The sequence below is a fragment of the Lemur catta genome, chromosome 2 (genome assembly GCF_020740605.2).
Source record: "Lemur catta isolate mLemCat1 chromosome 2, mLemCat1.pri, whole genome shotgun sequence".
NCBI lineage: Eukaryota > Metazoa > Chordata > Mammalia > Primates > Lemuridae > Lemur > Lemur catta.
Genome location: NC_059129.1, coordinates 45889907 through 45911650, shown reverse-complemented (window position 1 = coordinate 45911650; position 21744 = coordinate 45889907). Strand labels below are relative to the sequence as shown.

At 52.7% G+C, this 21744-nt stretch overlaps 1 protein-coding gene across 2 annotated transcripts; it reads left to right on the top strand.

The window, feature by feature from the left end:
- The first annotated feature begins 950 nt into the window (after window positions 1–950).
- BNIP5 (BCL2 interacting protein 5) lies at window positions 951–14104 on the top strand. Of its 2 annotated transcripts, XM_045543605.1 has the most exons (12): window positions 951–1142; window positions 1230–1843; window positions 2755–2874; window positions 4252–4316; window positions 4570–4807; window positions 5848–5979; window positions 7054–7115; window positions 7412–7643; window positions 8416–8547; window positions 9468–9532; window positions 11067–11321; window positions 12965–14104. In XM_045543605.1, the coding sequence occupies exons 1-12, from the start codon at window positions 1057–1059 to the stop codon at window positions 12998–13000; spliced, it is 2037 nt and encodes a 678-aa protein (XP_045399561.1). In that variant the 5' UTR covers window positions 951–1056; the 3' UTR covers window positions 13001–14104. The 2 variants fall into 2 exon arrangements, with proteins under 2 accessions (XP_045399561.1, XP_045399560.1); XM_045543604.1 differs by lacking the exons at window positions 8416–8547; window positions 9468–9532; window positions 11067–11321; window positions 12965–14104 and having other exon boundaries at window positions 7415–7892.
- The last annotated feature ends 7640 nt before the right edge of the window (window positions 14105–21744 follow it).

The following is a 21744-nucleotide window of genomic DNA, read 5'->3' as shown; positions in this document are numbered from 1 at the left end:
ATGACAAATTGGAGTAGGCAACCCATGGTCCCAAGCTTGGTAAGAATCTCTGGGAACGCAGGGTTGGGATTCAAAGCCACCTTTTATTTTTCTTTTACCATCCACCAACGGGCAAAGGGTTTCTGACAATTTCGGCAAAACTGGAAAGCCCCGAGAGTTTCTGATTAAAGACACACAGATTGAGTGCCCTGCCCGCACCCAGGCCTGCTTACCATGCTGCCCGGGGAGGCGGTTCCTTCCTTCCCACGAGCAGCCGCTCCACTCGGGCTGGAGAACGCAAGGGCCGACTCACTGCGAGTTAACTACACATCCAAACGTACCTTAGGTACTGTACAGTGTATCTGTGCTATGCATCTATTCGTTGATTTAATAAGTACTTAGTGCCAGCGACGTGCCAGACACTGTTCTGGGCACTGAGGACACCAGGCCTAGCAAAATAGACAAAGGGGACTTTTAATAAAATTTTTGTTGTAAAAGCCCCCACTGCTGCTGAGGGGGAGAGTAAGGAGAGCACGAGGAGAGCAGGGAGACCGCTAAGGACGCGGTGGGAAGGGTCCTGGTGAAGGAGGGAGGGGCGGAGCTGCGGCCAGCAGGGGAGAGGAAGGGGTCAGGCGCGACTCCATGGTTGTGGCCTGAGCAGCCGGAAGAAGAGAGCTGCCGTTTACAGAGCTGCCTCGTAAAATATTCGTGACAGCCTGCCACAGAGACAGGGCAGGTCTCAGGCATGTTTCAGGTGGGGACGAGGGTCCTGAAAAGGTGTGTGAGCTGCCCCAAGTCCCCAGGCCAGGGAGGGGCAGGATTGGCCTCTGGCTCCAGCCGCATTCGTTTCCCGTTGCTGCTGAAACAAAATGCCACAAGTCAGTGGCTCTGGAGCAACACGAATTGATTATCTTACAGTTCTGGAGGTCAGAAGTCCAAAATCAGTCTCAGTGGACTAAACCAAGGTGCGGGCAGGGCTGTGTCCCTTCCAGAGGCTCTAGAGGTGCCACTGACCGGCTGTGAGATCTGGGCACCATCCCCCTGGGGTTCAGTGGTGCTCTCTGTAAAACGGGGACCATGACACCTCCGTACCCTGGGGTGGTTGAGGAACTTAGACAACAGCTCAGCACAAGAGGTTGCCCTGATTCACGTGAACGGGCAGGGTGAGCGGCCCACTGGTCAGCACTGTTGGCCAATGCTGGCAGTTTCCGGCAGGCCTGTCCTAAGGGAACCGTTTGTTTTCATTATAGCCCAATGGAGAATCCGAGGCGCCCCAGGAAGCCGGCGGCAGACAGGAGAACCAAGTCTCTGGACAGGCCGCAAGCCCCCCGGAAAGACTCAGAGGCACGGGACTGCCAGCGACGTTCCCCGCCTGCTGTCTCCTCCAGGAAGGCGCTTCGCCAGACGGCCGGTGATGGGGCCAGAGGTCCCGAGAGCCTGGCTCCGTCTGCGGAGGCGCAGGGCACTGGGGCTGCAGCCCTCACTTTGGAGGAGGCCAGCGAGTTTCTCTCCCCGCAGCAGAGGCCCCCGCAAGACGCCAAGAAGGACAAGGGCCAGAGGCGGGCCCAGCAGGGGTGGCTGAAGACGGTGCTGAACTTGCTCCTGGGGACGGGCCCTGAGGAGCCCCGGGAAGGGACCAGCAGGAGGTCGAAGGGGAGGGAGGGCCTCCCGCAGCCCACGGAGCCCCCGCAGGCCCCGGGGGAACCAGCCCTCAGGAAGAGAGCCCAGGACAGGAAGGCCACCCGCAGGAAGCATGGTCGGAAGAGACAGGTTGCTGAGGAAACCGAGGAGGCTGACGCTGAGGCGGCCGGAGGCCCAGAGGCAGGGCTGTCCCCGGAGGCGGACCCGGGCCCAGCCCTCGGGGGTGAGCAGACCTGCCTGTTCCTGCGGGAACCCCACTGCCCCACCCCAAGGGCCAGAGTGTGCTAAGCTTGCTCCACACACCTCTCAGCTGCGGGGACAGTGTCACGGCGTCACTGTGACCCTTCTCTGAGGTAGAACAGCCCCATAGCTGACAGCTCCAGGCTAAACTGCCTGAGGTTCCAGCATCACTAGCTGTGTGGCCTGGGGCTGGCAGCGTCCCTCTCTGAGCCTCCATCTTCTTCCTGGATAAAATGAAGATTAAACAGTTTCTCGTGGGAAGGCCGTGGCCCACAGGGAAGTGCTCAGCGCCTGGTCGCTGCTGTGAAGCCCTCTGGCATGAGCAGCACAGACCCAGGAGACGTGGAAGGCAGGGAGCAGGTTGGGGGGAGTCCTACCCGCCCCCACCGGCCCACACGTGCTGCTAGGGTGCTGGATCTAGGCCTTGGTTCTAGACTTGGCTCCATCGGAAATAAACTTGCCTTGTGAACTTGAGCTTGAGCTGTCCCTGCTGGAACGTTGGGCTCCTCGTTCGTAAATGAGGGAACTCCTCCCCAGGGGCCTTCCTATTCGGCCCCGGGACCCTGGAGCTGGGCGCCACCTGGCCCCTGCAGGGAGGTGGAGCTCTGTGCTGAGCACTCAAAACCCACTGTGCTTTGGAGGGGGAGAAGGGACCTGAGAAAACCCAGGATGAGGGATCGGGGACCGAGAGGGGCACCTGGGTTGATGCAGCCTCTTTTCAAATAAAAGCCTTGGTGGGTTCCTCATTTTTTGGTAAGCCTAGAGCTGGCTATAGCAGAGCCTGTTGTGCTGTGAATTGTGTTGTTTTCTCATGTTGATTAACAAAGTTAGAAGAATGTCGCTGACACCCCCACGCACACACCCACACACCCACTACTTTCCTCTGCTTTCCAGGAGGCGAGGGTTCTGGTCCCCACCAGTCCTTGCTCGCTGAGGAGGGTGGTGCTGCTGCCTCGGACATTTCTCCCCAAGCCGCCGGTCACCAGCAAGAAGAGGAGGTCAAAAAGCCTGACCGTGAGTGAGAATCTCTAGTGTCTTTTTGTCCCTGGCCGGGGTGGCTGTCACCAGATGAGATGGAGCGCTCTGAATGATGACTGAGACCTTGGCTGGTGGCTCTCAAAATATGTGCACTGATCTTTCTTCTGGTACTTCTGGCCACGTTTGCTTATTTTAGTGTCTCCCAGAAGGGAGTCTGAGGAATTGGGAAGGCTGCCGGCAAATGCTCCTGCCTTGTGTGTTAATGGGGATGGGACTGTTTTTTAGTCTTTTAAAATTTATTTTAGCTGGGTGCGGTGGCACATGCCTATAGTCCTGGCTACTCTGGAGGCTGAGGCGGGAGGATTGCTTGAGCCCAGGAGTTCAAGGCCAGCCTGGGCAACATAGCAAGACCCTATCTCTAAAAAACAAAGAGAGAGAGAGACAGAGAGAGAGAGAGAATAATACCATATTCATCTAATTCCCTGTAAAAAAAAAGATGGGTAGATTTTAAAAGATATGAAATGGAGGAGCTATGCATCTGTCAAAGAATAACTAAAAGGTATTTAGTTAGTTATTCTGCAGGCTGTTCAGTTATTTTACAGCTACTCATTTTCCCACATGAGAGGGAATCAGCTGGTAGACCAAGCCCGGGAGCACAAGCAGACAGTGTATACGTGAGAGGGAGGAAGGGAGGGGACCGTGCAGACAGCCTGGGAGCGGGGTCTGTCTGCATTTCTTTGCACGTAGACGGATCAGCGGGCAACAGGCAGAGGACAGTCTGAGCACGTTGTCCTTGAGTAGGTCAAAGGAAACCGTTTCTGCTGTTTGTGGCTTCTCTGTGACGACTGGGGAGTGTGGCAGGCTCTCTCCTTGTCACGCCTGCTGATGTCCTTCTGTCCTCCACCTTAGCTCGGCCGCGTATCCACCCTTTTCCCCAGTGGAATTTTGCAGGTTGAAAGATCAGCACTGGCCTTGCAAAGTGTCTCCAAGCCCAGTCCCTTATCTGATGTCCTGACAGCTTTCTGAGGGAGGGAGGACAAGGATTATGATCCACATTTCACAGGGAAAGGGATGAAGGCCCAGAGAGGTTAAGAGACTTACCCAAGTTCACACAGCTTACTGAACACAAAGTGGACGTTCACGGATCTGTGAAGTTCAAAGGAAAGAGTGGAGCACAAGTTGAATGCCTGAAGGGCTGACCTGAAGTTTCCTACATGAAATGGCATGCTTTGACTTAGTGCCCTTCCCGTGCGGACCTTCTGACCCTTCTGCAGAAGGGCCTGCCCCTGGGATGTGGTGCTTCCCCCCCTTGCCTGGCCTAAGGAGCTGTTTTAAGAGGAGCCCAAGACAGTCGTTTAAAAGCGTTATCAGGGCATTTAGAAAGAGTAACTGGGTACATCTGCTTTCTTCCAGAGGATGCCATCATCAAGATGATAGTGGAATTGCTCAAAAGAGCGGGAGACCAGTGGCAAGAAGAGGTGAGGAGCAAACTGCCTGTGCAGATCCCCAGGGCTCATGCCTTTTCCTCCCCTGCCAAGCCCCCCCTGTCCTTGCGGTCCTGGCTCCTGTCCCGCCCCTCCCTGAAGCCTCCTGCTGCTGCTCCCAGAGCTCAGCCCTCCCCTTGCCGGGGGCTGCCCTGCAGCTTGGCGGCCTCTTCGGTCGCTGCCAGGGGAGCTTTCCCCTCTCCTCAAGGTCAGGGGCCTGACTCAGCTTCTCTCCTCTCCCCCACAGCACTTTCAAGAGATGGCCCTGCACAGCCCAGCGCCAGCCCCTAGGAAGAAATCCCAAGAGAAAAAGTCCAGCCCCAAGAGAGCCTTTTGTCTTAAGAAACACAGCTCTGAAGAGCCCAAGAAGGCAGGGGCTGCAGATGTTCCCAGCCCGGAGGCCCGGCCACCCAAGAGACCCAGCTTTCTGCCCCTGGCCCTGTGTGTCGGTGGTGGCCATCGGCCTTCCATCTCCAGCAGCCTTGGTGAGCCGGCCCCACAGTTGCTATAGCAACCCTGCAGCTGCCTCCTGCTCTGGAACCTTCCCCGGGGCTGGAATTGGCCGCTTTAAAGGCTGCAGCCCAGTCTGACTTTTGCACCCGGCCCTGGGTGGTGAGAGGAGGGCCCGGGAGGAGAGGAGGCAAGCCGGCAGGTCCCTCCACACACAGCCTCACTGAGATCCGGGCAGCCCAGCTACGCCCGTGACGGAGATCGTGTTCAGGGCTCCCCCAGCCGTCCTCATCTCTCGGCACCTTCTGCCACACGCTGGCGAGGATGGTAGCGTGTGTGGGAAGGAACAGGAACCAGGAGGCAGGAGCCCTGGGTTCTGAGCTGATTTCCGTGTCATTCCCCATCTCTGCGCCTCAGTTTCCTCACCGACAAGATAAGATACTTCCCTACTGTGTACCTGTATCTCAGTCAGTCCTCAGAGCTATCTTATGAAATACAGTTATTATCCCCACTTTACAGATGAGGGAACGGAGGCTTCGGGAGGTGAAACAATATGCTCAAGGTCACACGGCCCATCGGTGATGGAGCCGGGGCTGGAGGGAGAAAGGATCAGATAGTTTCCTCCTGGGTGTCAGGGAGGAGCAGCCTAATCGGGCGTCCTGGCCAGGGGCATTTACATTTTGATGCTTAACACTAAAGAGTGGGTCTCCAGTGGTGGAATTTGAGGCCACACGGGGAGATATTTTCATGTAGGGGGATTCTGACCATGATCCGTTACTTCATGCAGGGCATCCGGCATCTGCCGTTCAACCTGTGGATCAAGCCAGAATGTTGCAGGGTGGGGGCACCAAGGGAGGGAGGAGAGGACAGCAAAGCCCAGGAAAGCCGGTTCTATGGAAATAGGAAGGGATAAGGGAGCTTGGTCTGGACCAGTAAGTCGGAGACACGGCCTGGCCTAGCCGCTCACTTCCAGCCCGCCGCGGCCTTAGCGTGATCCAGCCACGGGGCCCATGTTAGAGCCTGTGCCAGCTTCTCAGACTGACATAGCCCCCCCACCGTTTCATTTGCTTCTCAGGCTTGGAAGAACCTGAAGCCCAAGGGGCCCTGCCTACAGACGGCGGGGGTCCCAGTCCCTTTGAACTTTCCACCCACCCAGGAAGCCAGGGACCCGAAGAGGAGTCGCAGCTGGACAGAGCCTCGGAATACAGTCAGTGTCCCTCTCCTCTCCTCAGAGACCCCTGGGAAAACGTCGGGTGTGACTCTCCAGTTGCAGAAGAGAAACTGAGCCAGAGACAGGCAGTGACCTGCCCAGACCCCATTCTGAGTCCAGCAGGCTGGGGAGGCCACGCCAGGCTGCCTGTTACACGCGCTGTCTGAGTCTCAGTACATGTCAACAGTGACAGCACTGGCCTCCTTGGGGCAGCGTGAGGCTGTGAGGAACACGCTGGCCCACGGCAAGAGCTGGTGTGATCTTTAGGACCTGGGCTTGAATCTGGGCTCTGACCCCATCAAGCTGTGTGAACTTGGGCAAGTTACTTCATCTCTGGTCTCAGTTTCCTCATCTGCAAAATGGGGATAATAATAGTACCCACTTCCTAGAATTGTTGGTGGTTCTAAATGAATGAATGGCTATACAGCGTTTAGAGCAGGACCTGTTAGCAGCTAATAACATGTTAGCTGACACTTGTCATTATTCTTGTTGTTAGGTGGCCCAGCTTGGGGACAGAGCTTCAGGAGAAGTAAAGAGGGTAGGAAGAGGGGCGGGGGCCACAGGAGAGAAGCTCAGCACATGGTAGCTGCCACCACTATTATTATTATTTTACCATAGGCAGAGCCAGGCCTAGAATCAATCATGTAATCTTGTCAGTTCTTCGTGTCTGAAAATACTTTTAACGATTGTTGCTTCCCCGCCCCTATTCTGCCCCATTTGCTTTTTATCGACAACGTGCCTTGAAAGGGAAGCGGGAAGGGCCCTGCTCTACCTGGAGGGAGAGAGGTGCCGCAGGAGGGACCTAGGGGCGCAGGCCTCCGCTGGAGCCTGGGGCCCCGCGTCTGTGTGTGGGCCCTGGTAGGTGAACAGATAAGTGAACACGTGTCCCAGGAAACCAGCTCTGCCCTCAGGACCCCCTGACAGCGCATCGGCACCCTCGAGGGGCCGGGGTGTGTAGCCCTGGTCAGGACCTGTGAGAATCTCCCAGAGAGCCGCCTTAGGAAATGAAGATTGACCACAGGAGGGCTTTTCTAAGCACCGGAGTGTAAGCAGGCACTTTGATCTTTTTAGGAGAATTCATCCAGAAGATCACTGCCCTACTCCAGGATGCAGAGGAACAAGGGGGAGAGAAGGTAAGGAAGATGTTGCCTGTGTAACCTTGACCTCACTATGGAACCCCCAACCCTGCCTGGCAGGATAACTTCCCGCCCCTCCCCCGATTCTGTGTCTTGCCAAACCCGGCCCAGGCCCTCGTCCTCCCTGGAGCCGCCCAGCCAGCTCCAGACCACGCTCCTTTCCCCTGCTTGGCATCCATCGCTCTCCGCCCTGGGCCACACCCGCCAGCCCACAGCGGGTCTCTTTGCCCAGCTCACCTGCAGTGTCCTCAAGGTCAGGAGTCCTGACTCAGTTTCTCTCATCTCCTCCACAGCAGCCTCAAGTCCAGGAGGTGGACGTGGCTGTAGAAAACCCAGCCCCACTCTGCAGGAGGAAATTCCAGGAGAAAAAGTCCAGCCTCAAGAGAGGCTTTTCCCACAGAAAACACAACTCCAAGGAGCCCAAGAAAGCAGGGGCTGCCAGCCCGGAGGCCCAGCGGCACAAGAGGCCCAGCTATCTGCCCCTGTGTGTGGGTGGCCATCGGCCCTCCGTCTCTAGCAGCCTTGGTACGCAGGCCTGGTGTTGCCGTGGTAACGGAGGCTTCTTCCAGGGCAGGGGTGGCTGCTGTGTGGCGTGTCCCTGTTGCTTTCTGCTCTGAGCAGAGTGGGGAGGCATGGGGAGGCAGGCAGATGTGAGGGGCCGGTTGCCAGTAGGACCCCCCACTCATAACACATGCCCCCCCCAACATGCACTTAAAAACAACTGTGGCGTGAGATCAGAGCATCCGAGCGTCAGAATCACCTGGAACCCTAAGAGAAAACAGTAGACTGGAGTGTGAAGTAGGCTCTGGCCCGGGCCTGTTTTTTCACTCCACCAAAGCTGAGGCCCCTGCTATACAGTAACTGCCCTGACATTCACCGAGTGCCTACTGCACGCCACTGTCAACTGTTGTCTCATTTAGCCAGCTCACAGCCCTGTGAGGGCAGTCTCATCACTCCCATCTGACAGATGGGAAAAGTGAGGTTCAGACAGGCTAAGTGGCTTGGAAAGCCTCGAAGAGTTAAACGGGAAGGGCGTTCCCTTGGCGAGGCCCGTGGGCGTACTTGTGCCCACTCCCAGACGGTGAGGAGGCAGAGGAGCTGGTGGAGAAGGCCATGACAGCACCGTAGCACTGTGCCCGCCTCTGAGGCAGAGCTGGGCGGGAGCTCACCGAGGAGCCTGGAAGCCAGGAGCCCTCTCGTGCTCGTGCGTGAACAGCGTCTTCTCAGGACCTGGGATCGGCTTGTGCATGTGGATTTGCACCTGGTGCAAAACACACCAACTCTTTTCTGCCCTCAGATGCAGAAGGTCTCGAGTTGCAGGAGCCCTCACCTGCAGAAGGGGGGCCAGCTGGGCTCTCAGAAGCACCTTCCCAGGCCAGAAGCCACAAGCCAGAAGGGGGACCTCAGCCGGACAGAGCATGCGAATCCAGTTAGTACTGCCCCTGCTCTCACTGGGACAGCTTCTTGGGGCTTCTCTTCTGCGTGGATTTCACAGGCTGAGCAGGGAATGGTTCTGGGGAGGGAATTGGGAAGGGCAAATACCCCAGGAGACTCTAGAGCAGGGCAGAGGGCAGAGGCTTGGCCTTTAACCTGGGGCTGCTGGGGCAGAGCTGCAGTGGAGCCTCCTCCAGAGGACGCCTGTCTATCCCGCATTCTGTGGGAGGTAGCTGACACCCCCATTAGTTTGCCTGGATATTCCGTATAAAATTCCTGGCCTGCACTGGGTCTGTAGCCAGCGGTGTGCTGGCAAACAGGCTCTCTGTGGGGAAGCCCTGCTGTGTAGCATCTGCACGTTTCCATGCTATAAATATTTCTACCTTGGCCAATTTCAAGCTGCCAAGAGTTCATAACAACTGGTTCACAAATTTCATGAATATTACAACGAACGTAGTAGGAGCCAGTCCCAGCACATCACTGCTTATAACCCAGGCCGATGGGTGCGTTCCCGCTGCATCGGCAGCCTTGGGTTTTCCCCTCCTGGCATTTTGATTAGCTGCTTCTAGTCCAAACTCCCATTTCTGACCACAGGACCCCACGGTAGCCTGGGTAAGGGACGCTGGGGCGGCCTCGGTTTCCCACCTGTCAAATGGAACTGAATATGGTTACAGGAGAGGCTCGCAAGCCTGAGTCCTTCTAGTTCTATAAAGCAAATGCAAACCAAGCTCTCACGCTCCCACTTTAGTTCAAGGGAAGATTTTTTTTGGTCCTGTCATAACTAATCTGTGTGCTGAGGTTTAGAGATAAAAGACTGTCTTTCACTGATAGATGTGTTGTCGCGGCACTTTGTTGTTGAAAGGGGACTAGGCGTCACCTGGTCACCATTGCTCCGTCCTTCTTTATCTCCCTTAGAGGAGCTCATCATCCAGGAGCTGGTGGCGCTTCTCCAGGAGGTGGACGGCCAGCTGGGGCGGCAGGTGAGCACCACGCAGTCCCCCGGGCCAACTGCAGGGCCTCGCTGCCCCCAGCTGAGACCTGGGTTCAGTCCCCAGTCTGCATCTCTGGGCACCTTTGGCCGTGTCCCTTAACCTCTCTGAGCCTCGGTTTCCTCTTTTGCAAAAAAGAGGGATGATTATCTACTTGACCAAGCTTCGTGCATATGTAGAAAGTTCCAGCCACGTAGCAGATGGGGTAACAGATAGTTTAAAATAACGTAGTGCTCATGGCGGTCCCTCTGCCAGCCAGGACCCCCCCCTATCCAGATCCACCATTGAAGTTCAGCTCTTGCCCCCTTCCCTGGAGGCCTCCTCAGCCCACGCCTGGCCACCAGCCTGGCTGACCCGTCCTTGGCTGTCTCGCTGTCGACTCTCCGTCTTGGGCACACACTTCAGCATTTCTATGGTCTCCAATTCTTCCAAGCTTGTTGATTTTCCTCCCCTGCTAGATAGCCTGTAACAAAAGATTCCCTGCCCTTGAAAACCAGTCTCCTTGGAGAGGCAAACACAGATCACATGTGAAGGGCAGGTTGTAGATGAGTCATCAGGGTGGCTGACGCTGTTGGCACCTCACCTTACCGCCAGAGTGCACACCGGCCCGCTCCCAACTGCCAGCACCTGCATCCTTTTGCCTGTGGACCCAGAGCCGCTTCCTGTCCATGTGGTAGGCAGAACTAACACCCACACTGCCCCAAGCGCAGCCTTCCACCTGCGGCTGAAGGGAGCTGGTGTACGAAGACCCCCCGCTCCCTCGCCCTTGGGAGACATAACTGAGCAGCGTGTGCTGTGCTGGGTCCCGGCTTGCTCTGTGGGTTAAGCTCCAATTGCTGCACTGAATGGGCTGCTGTGTCACCCGTGTCCCAGCTCTCCAGTCCTCCCTCAGTGCTCCCCGGGCTCACCTAACAAATAAACTAGCCACGCCCAGCTCCTTGTGTCCAGGTCTGCCCTGGGGTAAAACAACCCAACACATTTAGGTGTTAAGAGGACAGAGCTTACTGCAGGAACCCTAGAGTGGGAACCAAAATTTATCTCACATCTGCTCTGCACTAAAGATTTTACACCAACTATCTCACTTAATTCCCCCCAACAATCTGGGGGTGGGGGGATATTATTACTCCATTTTACAGATGACCAAACAGAGGCTCAGAGAGGCCACACAGCTAGTAAATGATACTTAAGCACCCAGATTCGCCACTGTCATAAAATTTAAATAAAGTAAGGTTATATATGAAATAGGGGCTGGCTGAGGGAGAAGAGAAGGCTCTGGGGCTGTTTGGTTCCGAATTACCTGAGTCTAAAGGCCTGCACTTTCTCCCTCCGCACCCCGACTTTGTCCTGCTGCTCTGAGCGGGACCTTGAAGGGCAGATTCTGGGAGGCTGGGGTGGGGGGCAGATGGTAGAGGAACTTAACAAGGGGCGCTCATCCCAGGGACACGGAGGTGCCAGCCTGGCTGCGTGGAGCTGGGGGAGGGGTACTGCCTGCAGCACTAACGGCCTGCCTTCTTTCTGCTTCCAGATCAGACGACACCCCAGCTTTAAGAGATTTTTTTACGAGTTCTCAGAATCCTCCCTCAGCAAGCTGGTAGCCACCCTGCGCAGCCGGGTGGCCCACTCCTCTGAGCTGGACAGGAGCCTCGCCAAGAGACCCTACCAGTTTGGCTTTGGCTTGACTAACAAATTTGCCGGCCACAAGAGCCACGCCATGTCTATCCTCATGGGCTTAAGAAGCCACTACAGTTGCACCGAGTTCCCATACAGGGAGTCCCAGCCGGTGAGAGAGGGCGGGAAGGGCAGTGGCAGTGTGGCACCAGTGACCACGGGCTCACAGTCGGCCTCCAGGGGGATCTACTTACTGTCCTCTCCCCTCCCCTGCTTAGTTCAGAACTTTCCAAGTTCTGCTCAAATGCCACTTCCTCCTCGATGAGACCTTCTGAGACAATTTTATACCACAATGACTTTTTTCTTTTCCCAAACCTCACTGATTTTACCCCATTATTACCATCATTTTATCTGGCTCTGGTCTCCAATCATGTGTACATCCTCACACTTTTTGAGATCAGTGTGGTACATTGGGCCGGCCACTATCTTAGCTTGCCTTGTTATTATTTCACGGGTTCTGCTGCTCGGCTTCCCAATTCTAGGCTGTCATAAAATTTAACTAACAAAGTAAGGTTCTATATCCAGTAGGGGGTGGCTGAGGTAGACCAGAAGGCTCCAGGGGGTGTGGTCCTGGAAGGCCGCCAGGAGGCCACCACTCCCTGACCTTGCCTTGCTGATTGAGAACAGCCTCCCCCCTGCCAGCACCGCACTGCTCTGATCGGTTCCGTGCTATTCCTGATCATCCTCCCTCCCCTAAGGCTTTGAGATACTCTATTTAGAGATGATATCTGCCACTAATTTTTTAAAAATTCTGAGCTTTGATGTTTTCTGATGGACTCTGATGAACAGATTTCCCCATCCTTCTCTAACTCACTTAAGATAACCTGCTTACAAACATGTGGCCCAGATCTATAGTGTAGAAGCTACTGAGTGGAGGTGTGGCTTTACAGGAAGGAAATATCCTGTTTGCTGGTGTTGGATAAACAGGACCAGGACTCTGCATCTGAGTGGTCCCCTGGGAAACCAGACCCTTTTTGCAGTGAAGTTACTATCACCAAAGTACTTCTGTCTTCCTCTCCTGCAGTTACCTTTAGAAGCCTCTCGAGACTTCTTTGAGAAGTCTCGCAAGAAAATTGGTCTATCTCAGGACAGTTTTGCCTTGTCACTCAAATGCGCTGCTCTGCCGTGGCTTGTTTTCCTGGCGGGAGCTTCTCATGACCACAGACCTCTCTTTTCACCTCCTCACTGTCTTTTCCCCAAGAATGGGGATGTTCCGGGTAATTTGCCCTCCCGGGTGGGGTAGGTAATAGCTTCCAGAGTGATCTGACTTCTTTGTGAAAGGCATTATACAAACAGTTGCCCTGACTGCATGTCTGGTTTTACTAACCATTCATTCATGCATTTATTCACCCAGTCAGTAGATACTGACAGCCTCCTTAGCTATGCAAAGTGCAGTGAGGGCTTGTGCAACCTTCTGCTTTCAAAGACTTCATCTGTTAATGGGAAAGACAACTGTTTACTGATGACAAAATTAAACAGCAATCAAATGCCAAAAGACTGGTAGCTGAGGCCAAAAAAGCGAGTTGGTCCTGGGAGCCTTCTGGGAGGTGACAGGCACTGATTTTGACCTTTGAGGCGAGGAGGCCATCTGGGGAGGAGGGATTGGGAGAGCGATGTCAGCAGGAGGCGCTGCAGGAACAGAGGTGCGGGCTACTGTGGGGTGTTGAGGGGATAATGGGACGTCTGTTGTTACCAGAGTGGGACCCACAAATAACTGGGCTGTGGCTAACACCTATGTTCTTTTTCTCCTCCCAGAACATCACAAGTCCTGAGAGTCAAAGTCCAGATTGAAAGCTGTGCCTCGTGCTAGATTTCCCTTGGACTGGCCAGACAATTGGCAGTCTTAGCCAGGAGACCCTGAAGATGCTCCGTGATGTCCCAATCCCATGCTTCACAAAGATGACTGAAGACAAGAGCAGACAGCTACTCTGTGTCCACACACCATCGTCTGAGAAAGCACAAGCACTTTCCCACGGGGCGAGATGCAGAGGCCGTGGTGGGGGAAATCTTGCACCAGACTGGGAGTCCCCCTGCCTCAAACCTCCTGCAGGACCCTGAACATGTCCCCTCTCCTCTCTAGACCCTGGATTCTAGACTGTCATTCAGAAGGCCTACTGACAGTTTTCCAGATGTTTTAAAAATAATTTTTTGTTTAATCTCTAACCAGAACATCCACACACTAACAGTTGTGCATCTATGTGCAACACATCATTTATTCAGTTGGTCAACAGTGTTTAATGCTCATATGGATTTATAGATGCCTCCCAGGAGCTCTGCAGGCCCCAGTTAGGAAAGACCTATAAATTGAGGACTCCTGGTCTCTCAGAATCCTTCTAACTCTGTGTGCTATAATTCTATGACCAGAGAAATGAAGCTGATACCTTTTACCTCTCCCAGCTCGTGGAGTTTGCTGAGTCAGTGAGAAAATGGATGTGAAGAATTCCAAAAATTACAGCGTGCCATGTCCATGTATGTTATTATTCTTATTATAGCTAGATCTAGATGGTTTTCAGGAAGTAGAGGATGGCTTCAAGCTGGACTGCCATGGATGGCTGCATAGATGTGCACTGCTCAAGAGCATCATACCCCAGGGGTTGCTATTCACATCCTAGGCATTGTAGATTTCTAGATGTATGATGACAATGTTCCAGCTGATGGCAGTAAAGTGTCTTGAGAAAAGGGCCCTTTTTTGTATTTGCACAAAGGTGAGATGTAGGGTGCTAGAGGCTCTGCCTTCTACGCAGCTGAACAGTTTCAACAGCTTGATTCAGGTGGGCAATTTGCCACATTCCATATCTACAAGCAGGCCCAACTGCAAACAGACGTCCAGCTCCCTTGGACTTTGCCTGGAACATGTGGTCATAGGGGAGAGGATGTCACAACCTGAGTGGCAAACTAAATCATGTTACCCACGGTGGATACGGTGTTGCCGTGTGGACCCTGTGGTAGGTGTTGTGGGGTAGCACTGAGGGGGAGAAGCCAAGGGTAGAGAGGCCACTTAGATGGGACTGGCCTCAAACATGAGACAAAGTTTTAGGAAGCTCAACTAAGCATATGCTGAAAGTCATTTAGGTTTTATTGCTGCTTCTGAGGAGTAGGGGAGAGGTGAGTTATTTATGGGTTTATTTTAGGCGGTGTTCAGGAACACAGCACCAAAATCTGAAGAATTGGAATAAGTTTGGAAATGAAGGTCAGGAACCTTTTATACAGTTTTCTTATTTGGAATGATGTTCTTTAAGCCGTGTGAGTATTTGCTATGAGTTCCCGATGCTGGCATCTGACTCTCATTTTTGTACTTGTATTATTTGAGCAAATAAAGAAATTGACTCGCACAAAGCTGTGATCTGGATTATTCACCATGGAGGCAAGACAGATATCCACCTGACACATGTCTGGCACTCTGGTGCCTGCAAGGCTGTGGGGGTCAGCCTCCTTGTCCCTGCCTGGGGCTCTCTCTGGATCCTCTCCAGGACGGGACACCTGGAGCTGGGACCCAGAGAGTGCCACCTCACCAAGGCAGTGAAGGAAAGTGTCCTGAGCTGGCTATCAAGAGACCTGGGTTTTAGTCCAGCTGCCCCTAGGCTGGGTGACCTGGGGGACAAGATACTCTCCAGAATTGACATTTTACAATGCTGTGACTGTCAAGGTGACAGTTCATTATACGTCTGGGAAAATCTGGACCAGTCCTGATTCTGTATCATCTCTTACTAGTCCCTAAACTCTGGTGACCAAATTCTGTCACTTCGAACCAGGGTAAAAATTGTCAGAATGCAGCACTGGGTTTTTGGTCCATGAAATGTGTTCTCCATGGAAAGACATCAAAGGCATCCTTCCCCTCTCTCGCATAACACATGAATGCCCATTCCCCAACCCTGGCAGGCTCACTGTGCTGCTCGGAGGGGAGCAGAAGAAGGTGGCATTATCATCCTCCTCTACAGACAAGGAAACCCAGGCTCAGAGTAGTGAAGTGCCTTTTTCAAGATCACACAGCCAGCTTCAGAAAGAACCAGGCCAGGACTCAGCTCTGTGAACTCCAGTTTTAGCACCCTCTCCCTTATTGTCTAATTCAGTGGTCCCCAACCTTGTTGGCACCAGGGACCATTTTCATGGAAGACAATTTTTCCATGGACGAGGAAGAGAGGAGATGGTTTCAGTATGATTCAAGTACATTACATTTACTGTGTACTTTATTTCTATTATTATTACATTGTAACCTTATACAATTCACCGTAGGTTGGGCAGCCCTGGCCTAATCCATTAGTTCATTTATTCAACCAATATTTATTGAGCACTCACTATGTACCAGCAGGATGCGAACTCTATGGAATATACAAATGCAAAAGACACGGCCCCTGCCCTCAGGACACTCACGGACCCCACTGGTTATGGAGCTTTTGCCCCAATAGGAGTATGGGGAGTGGGACACCGTGTGAGGGGGCTGTGTAAGGTGGGCCCCCTCAACTCCCACCACAGATGTTTTTATGAGAATACTGAAGTGCATAGGAGATCCCGTGGCTTTGTAAGGTTTTTAAAAGGTGGGCAAGTGACATCAGGGCATAATTAACCTAAATGTCCTCCCTCTGGGAAGTCAGGAGCCAAAGTGGGTGAGTCAGAGCTAATGGGGTCAGAACCGGTTGAGCCGGAGGTGTTAGGAGGTGTTAGCCCGGTTCCAGGGAGGGCTGGGCCCCGGCCGGCTATTCAGATATGCTTGTTTGGAAGGCGAGATGGCACCATGGCCTTGCCCTTGGCACTCGGAGACCCTCCAGTTTCAAAGCACAGCGGCTGGCACGTTCAAAACGACCCATTAGTGTTGATTAAAAAGAGAGAGAGAGAAAGAAAGGAGAAAGGAACTAATTTAGGGTTGCCGGATTTAGCAAATACAAATACCAGAGACCCAGTTAAATTTGAATTTCAGATAAACAATAAATAATTGCAACATTGGCAGCCTACTTCTACTAAATAATTATTCATTGTTTATCTGAAATTCAAATTTAACAAGATGTCCTGTATTTTATCTGGCAACTCTGAAACTAATGTAAAAATTCTTTTATTAATAATTACCTCAAAAGGAGAAAAAGAGAAAGTGACTGAAGTGAGGGAGAATATGCAATGGCATTTACTGATAGTGTAGCAGAACTGACATTGAGGGGCCTGGGCTTTGAGTTGTAACAATAATTGTTATTAAGCTGGAGTCCGCCCTGGGTACCAGGAAGTGGGCAAGGGAGAGACCCTCCTTCCCGCTGTCCCGCGCCTCAGGCCTCTGCGAACGCGGACACCAGTCCTGGACGAGGGGTGGCGGCCAGCTGGGCCACTCGGTCAACCCTGTCCCGCCACACAGACCTCGGGCGGCTTCCCTGCTTCCCTCCCGTGGCTGGTCCGGGCCGGGGTGGGCAAAGGATGCCAGACGCCCGGGACTTGGCTCCTTCTCGGCCGTGCAGAGGTGCATTTTGTTCCCTGAACCAGCCCCGTCTGCTGACCACCCCCACCCCAGGGGTCACATCTGCAGGGGCGTCCCCCACCCATCCTCCCGGGCTTGGGTTCCTGAGGCCCAAGGGCAGCCCAGGCTTCCTCACTGGCCAGGCTGGGGCGGGAGGTTGTTTGCTCTTGGGGGTGGGGGGCAGTCATTTTTTTCTGGACAGTCTGGAAAATGTGAGTCTGAAGGAATGTTTCTCACGGAACGTTTTCAGGGAGCCACAAACAGCAGACTCTGCCCTCAGGTGTGTGGGCGGGGAGAAGGGACATGTGGCCTGCATTTCCTCTATGTCCCTCTGCAACCACACCTGGTGCAAGAAGTCGGGGCAGCCTGTCCCAGCGCAGCGCACCACAGAATCCCAGGCGGGCTGTTAACGCTCCCGCTGTCCCTGCTGCCAGACGGGCTCCATCAGGCGAGTCCAGTGGCCAGCTGAGGGGGTCCGGTGCTTCCAAGTCAACCTTTACTTCACTGGGGGACTTCAAAACAAAGCAGGGCCGGGCGCTGCGGCTCACGCCTGTAATCCTGGCACTCTGGGAGGCCGAGGCGGGAGAATTGCTTGAGGTCAGGAGTTCGAGACCAGCCTGAGCAAGAGTGAGACCCCGTCTCTAGTAAAAATAAAAAAAAAATTAGCCGAGCATGGTGACTCGAGACTGTAGTCCCAGCTACTCGGGAGGCTGAGGCAGGAGGATCGTTTGAGCCCAGGAGTCTGAGGTTGCTGTGAGCTAGGCTGACGCCACTGCACTCTAGCCCAGGTGACAGAGCGAGACTCTTTCTCAAAAACAAGAACAACAAGAACAAAAACAAAGCAGAAGTAGAAGAGCTTGGTTTCCTGACACCACAGGAAACAGGGAAACTGTGTCCTTGGCTCCGTCCTGCTGGACCCCCAAGAGTTTCGCGCTGTGGGCTGGGTCCTGGGCAGACTAGGAAGGATCTGGCCCATCTGCAAGAAGCAAACTCAGGCCGAGGTTGGGAGCAAGGCCCATCAGCACCGGTCAGCGTTGACGTCCATCAGTCTGTCCAGAGCAGGGCAGTGGAAGGGTGGGAAGGATCACAGGGAAGTAGAGGCTGTTTGCAAGGAGACCCTCTGCACCATCAGGACTGGCAGTGGGTGTCGCCCCGGCCCCCGAAAGGCCTGGGGTCGGGGGAGGGTATCTGAGAGCAGTAGGGAGCAGGCTCAGCCTCGGGGTGCTCAGCTTCTCTCCTGGGCCAGCTCGGCTTTCCCCGTTTGGCTCACAGCTTCCTAGGAAAAGGACATAGATTCATCATTTCTGAGGCCCTTAACCTAGGACTTCCCTCACCTTAGTTCCACTGAGGACACCCCTTACAGCTTCAAAAGAGTGGCCATAAATTTTTGTTAGTTCAGAGCTTCTTCAGTTTCAGAATTGCAGATAAGGGATGATGGGCCTGTGACGCTCCAGCTTGGTGAGCAAGTGGTGGGGACAGCCACCTCCGGTTCGTTTGCTGGTGAAAGTGTTGCCATGTTAAGCACTATAATCCCCTTGAGGACAATTTGGCAGCATGCATCAAAACTTTTCTCTCACATACCTTGTGACTGAGAAATCCCAGTTCTAGAAATATATGCCAAGGGGACCACTGGCTGTGTGTACAAGGATGTGTTTATGGGAATATTTATTTATTTATTCTAATGCAGTGACGAGGTCTCGCGATGTTGCCCAGGCTGGAGGGCAGTGGCTATTCACAGACAGGAATTGTGCACTGCAGCCTCGAACTCCTGGCCCCAAGTGATCCTCCTGCTTTAGCCTCTAGAGTAGCTGGGACTACAGGCACATGCCATCACACCCCGCGATGGGATATTTGTCATAGCAATATTGATAATAGCAAAAAATTGGAAGCAACCTAAATGTCCATGAGTAGAGGACAGATGAAATCAATACGTTAATAGTATATCTACAGCAATGGAATATGGATCCGTTACAAACTTAATACATCTATATGTGCCATGGAAAGAAGTTATGATATACTATTTAGTTAAAAAGCAGGCTACAAAACAGCATGTAGTATATGATACCATTTTCATAAAAAAGTTTTTAAAACAGATGTCTGCGTAAGTTTGGAAAATATGGATGGGTATTCACCAAAATATTAATATCTGAGTGTTGGGGTTTCTGGCAATTTTTGTTTTCTATTTATGCCTTCTAGATTTTAGGACTTTTTTTTTTGTAATGAGCACGTGTTGGTTTTAAATCCAGAAAAAGCAATAAAATTGTTCATCCTATTAAAAGTGCATGTATAAAACAAAAATATATGGAGAACGTCTCTTTTTAGTGATACTTATACTGGGCTAATGTAGGAATTACACTGTCCAGAATCACAAGCAGGTGACTTCCTTGTGTCCTTCCTCCATGCATTCAAAGACCCTGTCTCTCTGCTCCTTTCTCTCAGTGCCCCAGGCTTGCGAGCTGCCCCAGAACCCCCCAGATGTCCCACACAGGCCTGGACACTAGTCTTTGTCACCCAGGATTACACCGTATGCTTGCACATTCAGCTTCTCGTTTAAGCCCCGAATAGCCATGGCATGAGGGCAGGGTAGATGTCATGGAGAGAAATTGAGACTCCTATTACGTGAGTTGCCCGAATGGAAAAACCAGGGCTGACCCTGTGACTTCTGACTCCTGCTCCAGTGCTCCTACCACCCTGGGAGGCTGTGTCACTTAGTGATAACATTATGCACCGGTGACAGACAACCTGGATTGGGATCCTGGCTCTGCAACCTACTAACTGTGTAACTTTGGGCATGTTTCTTAACCTCTCTGTGCCACAGTGCTGGGAATGTAACAAGTACTATGTAAGTTTTAGCTGTCATTATTACATCCACATTTCAATGAGGGAAATTCCATAGAAATTCAAAGGAGGAGCTCTCTCAGGGTGGAAATTTGGGGAGTCTGAAAGACTTGGTAGCAATTAGGAGAATTTAGGGGCAGGATGGGCCTCCTCCTTTCCCACTTGTAGCCTGTAGGTAGTCTCTTAACTTCTCAGTCTGTCTCTCTACTTTGAGAGCAGTGACACAGTGCAGAGTCAGATGGCCACTGAGCTTTCGTTGCAGGGGAGACAAGGCCAGCAGAGGAACGCTGGGCTGATATGTCCAGCCATGCTCCCGGACAAGAGCAAGTCTGGCATCGCTACTGGTCCTGGCATGAAAGGGGCTGGAGCAGACCTGCCCTCACCCTGCAGCCCGAGCAGAGCCATCCCAGCCAACTCAAACTCATGATTTCATGAGAGAAATAGATGTTTTGTTGTTGTAACCTGCTGGGATTTGGCGGGTTGTCTGTTATGCAGTGTTATTATAGCAGCAATAACTGACTAATACAACCTGCATCAAAGTATGAATTTGAAACTCTGACTTAAAAACACCACTGCTTCATCTATGGAACATCTACCCTTTAGCTTTTATTCTAGCCTCTCTCCTCTTGTTGGCAGGGATATCAGCTGGGGACCGGGAGTTCGCATGGGACCAGCCTGTGGATGTGACAGTGTCTCTTGTGATTGTAGTTTGGGAGGAAATGAGCAGATTTCTCCTCTTTCTGGATCACTCTCCCTTCTATGTCCCTAATATCTTTCAGATTCTCCTTTCTACCCCTTGCCCTGGCCTTTGAAGCTCAAAGCCGGGACTTGCTTAAGATCATCAATTGGTGATGGAGGAGTCTCATCACCTGTTCTATAAAGGAGCAGGCAGACGACCACCTGCGTGGTGCAAGGGGTGTGACCCACTGGCAACAGTGCTTCCCGTAGCTTACGAATGCTGTCTTGTTTGTCTTCCCCACAGCCTGCTTCTTTATAAAGCACCTTTATTCCTAGACGGGTCATCAGTGAAGGTAGCTCTGGCTGCATCGCACAGTTCCCACTGCCCTGCCGTGGTGGGAAGAGAACTGGCCCTGGAATCAAGGGACCCGAGTCGGGGCCTGGCTCCCAGATAGCGCTCCTAGCCCCATGGAGGCTCCCCACACCTGCCGCAGGCTGCCTAACTTCCCAAGGACGAACTTGACCCTGAGCTCCCAGAGACAGACATAGGGAGACTCAAAGGTCAAGGGAAGTCCTGGGGCTGGAGACCAAGGAACGGAGTGAGAATAATCCCAGGCTGGGATTACTGATCCCATGACCTCTGGGACTCCCAGCTGCCCACCTGCACCCTCCCTGCCCACCTTCAGTCCAGAAAGGTCGCGTGGGTTTGCCCCACTTCCGGCAGCAGCTCTGGGAAGCTCTCCCCACCATATGCTTCCCCCCCACCATGTACACACTTGCCCAGATTCAGGGTGGGCCTTTGGCCACCAGGCTGAGCCTCTGACCCTCATATATCTGATAAATCCCTGTGTCTACCAAGAACCCTCACTGGGGACAAGAGTAACCAGGAGGGATGTTGCTTAGAATGATCAGAGATTTCTCTGACCAACAAAGACTTGAAGCAAATTAAAAAGCAGTGTGGGCCTGTTCCTTTCAGGGAACACTTTCATAACCCAGTGAAATAACTATGGATGGCACCCAGCCTGGTTTGTGTCTGACATGGCATTTTGAATATACAGACACATGTGCCTTTAATGAAAATACTATGGTTCAGTAAAAAAATAAAATGTGTGGTGGCCCACGCCTGTAATCCTGGCACTTTGGGAGGCCGACATAGGAAGATCACCTGAGACTATGAGTTCAAGGCTGCAGTGAGCTATGATCGTGCCACTGCACTACAGTCTGGGTGACAGGAGACTCTGTCTCCAAAAAATAAAAAAATTAAAAATAAATAAATAAGACTTGGTTTAGATAGGGTTCAAAGTCCAGCAAATTAGTAGGTTTTATTCTTCCCTTTTGTCTAAAATAAAGATTTGGGGTCAAATGTTGAAAGTATCATCTTTGATATTGCCAGAGCCCAGGAGAGTGTTTGGCACTTAGTAGGTGCTCAATAAATGTTGACTAATCAATGACAATGTAATATAGTCTAAAGGCTATAAGAAGCAGGCCTGCATCGATTAGAGCTCTTAGCTGTACGTTGGCACCAGCTGGGAGGTGTACATGTGGAGGGTCACGTAGGCACTCACACGTCTAGTTTGGCTTT

Excerpts from the sequence above, each read along its gene's own strand:
- BNIP5 (XM_045543605.1), top strand. The coding sequence starts at position 1,057 with ATGACACCTCCGTACCCTGGGGTGGTTGAGGAACTTAGACAACAGCTC. Across the intron at positions 5,980-7,053 it reads GGACAGAGCCTCGGAATACA|GAGAATTCATCCAGAAGATC; the intron begins GTCAGTGTCCCT and ends TGATCTTTTTAG. Across the intron at positions 8,548-9,467 it reads GGACAGAGCATGCGAATCCA|AGGAGCTCATCATCCAGGAG; the intron begins GTTAGTACTGCC and ends TATCTCCCTTAG.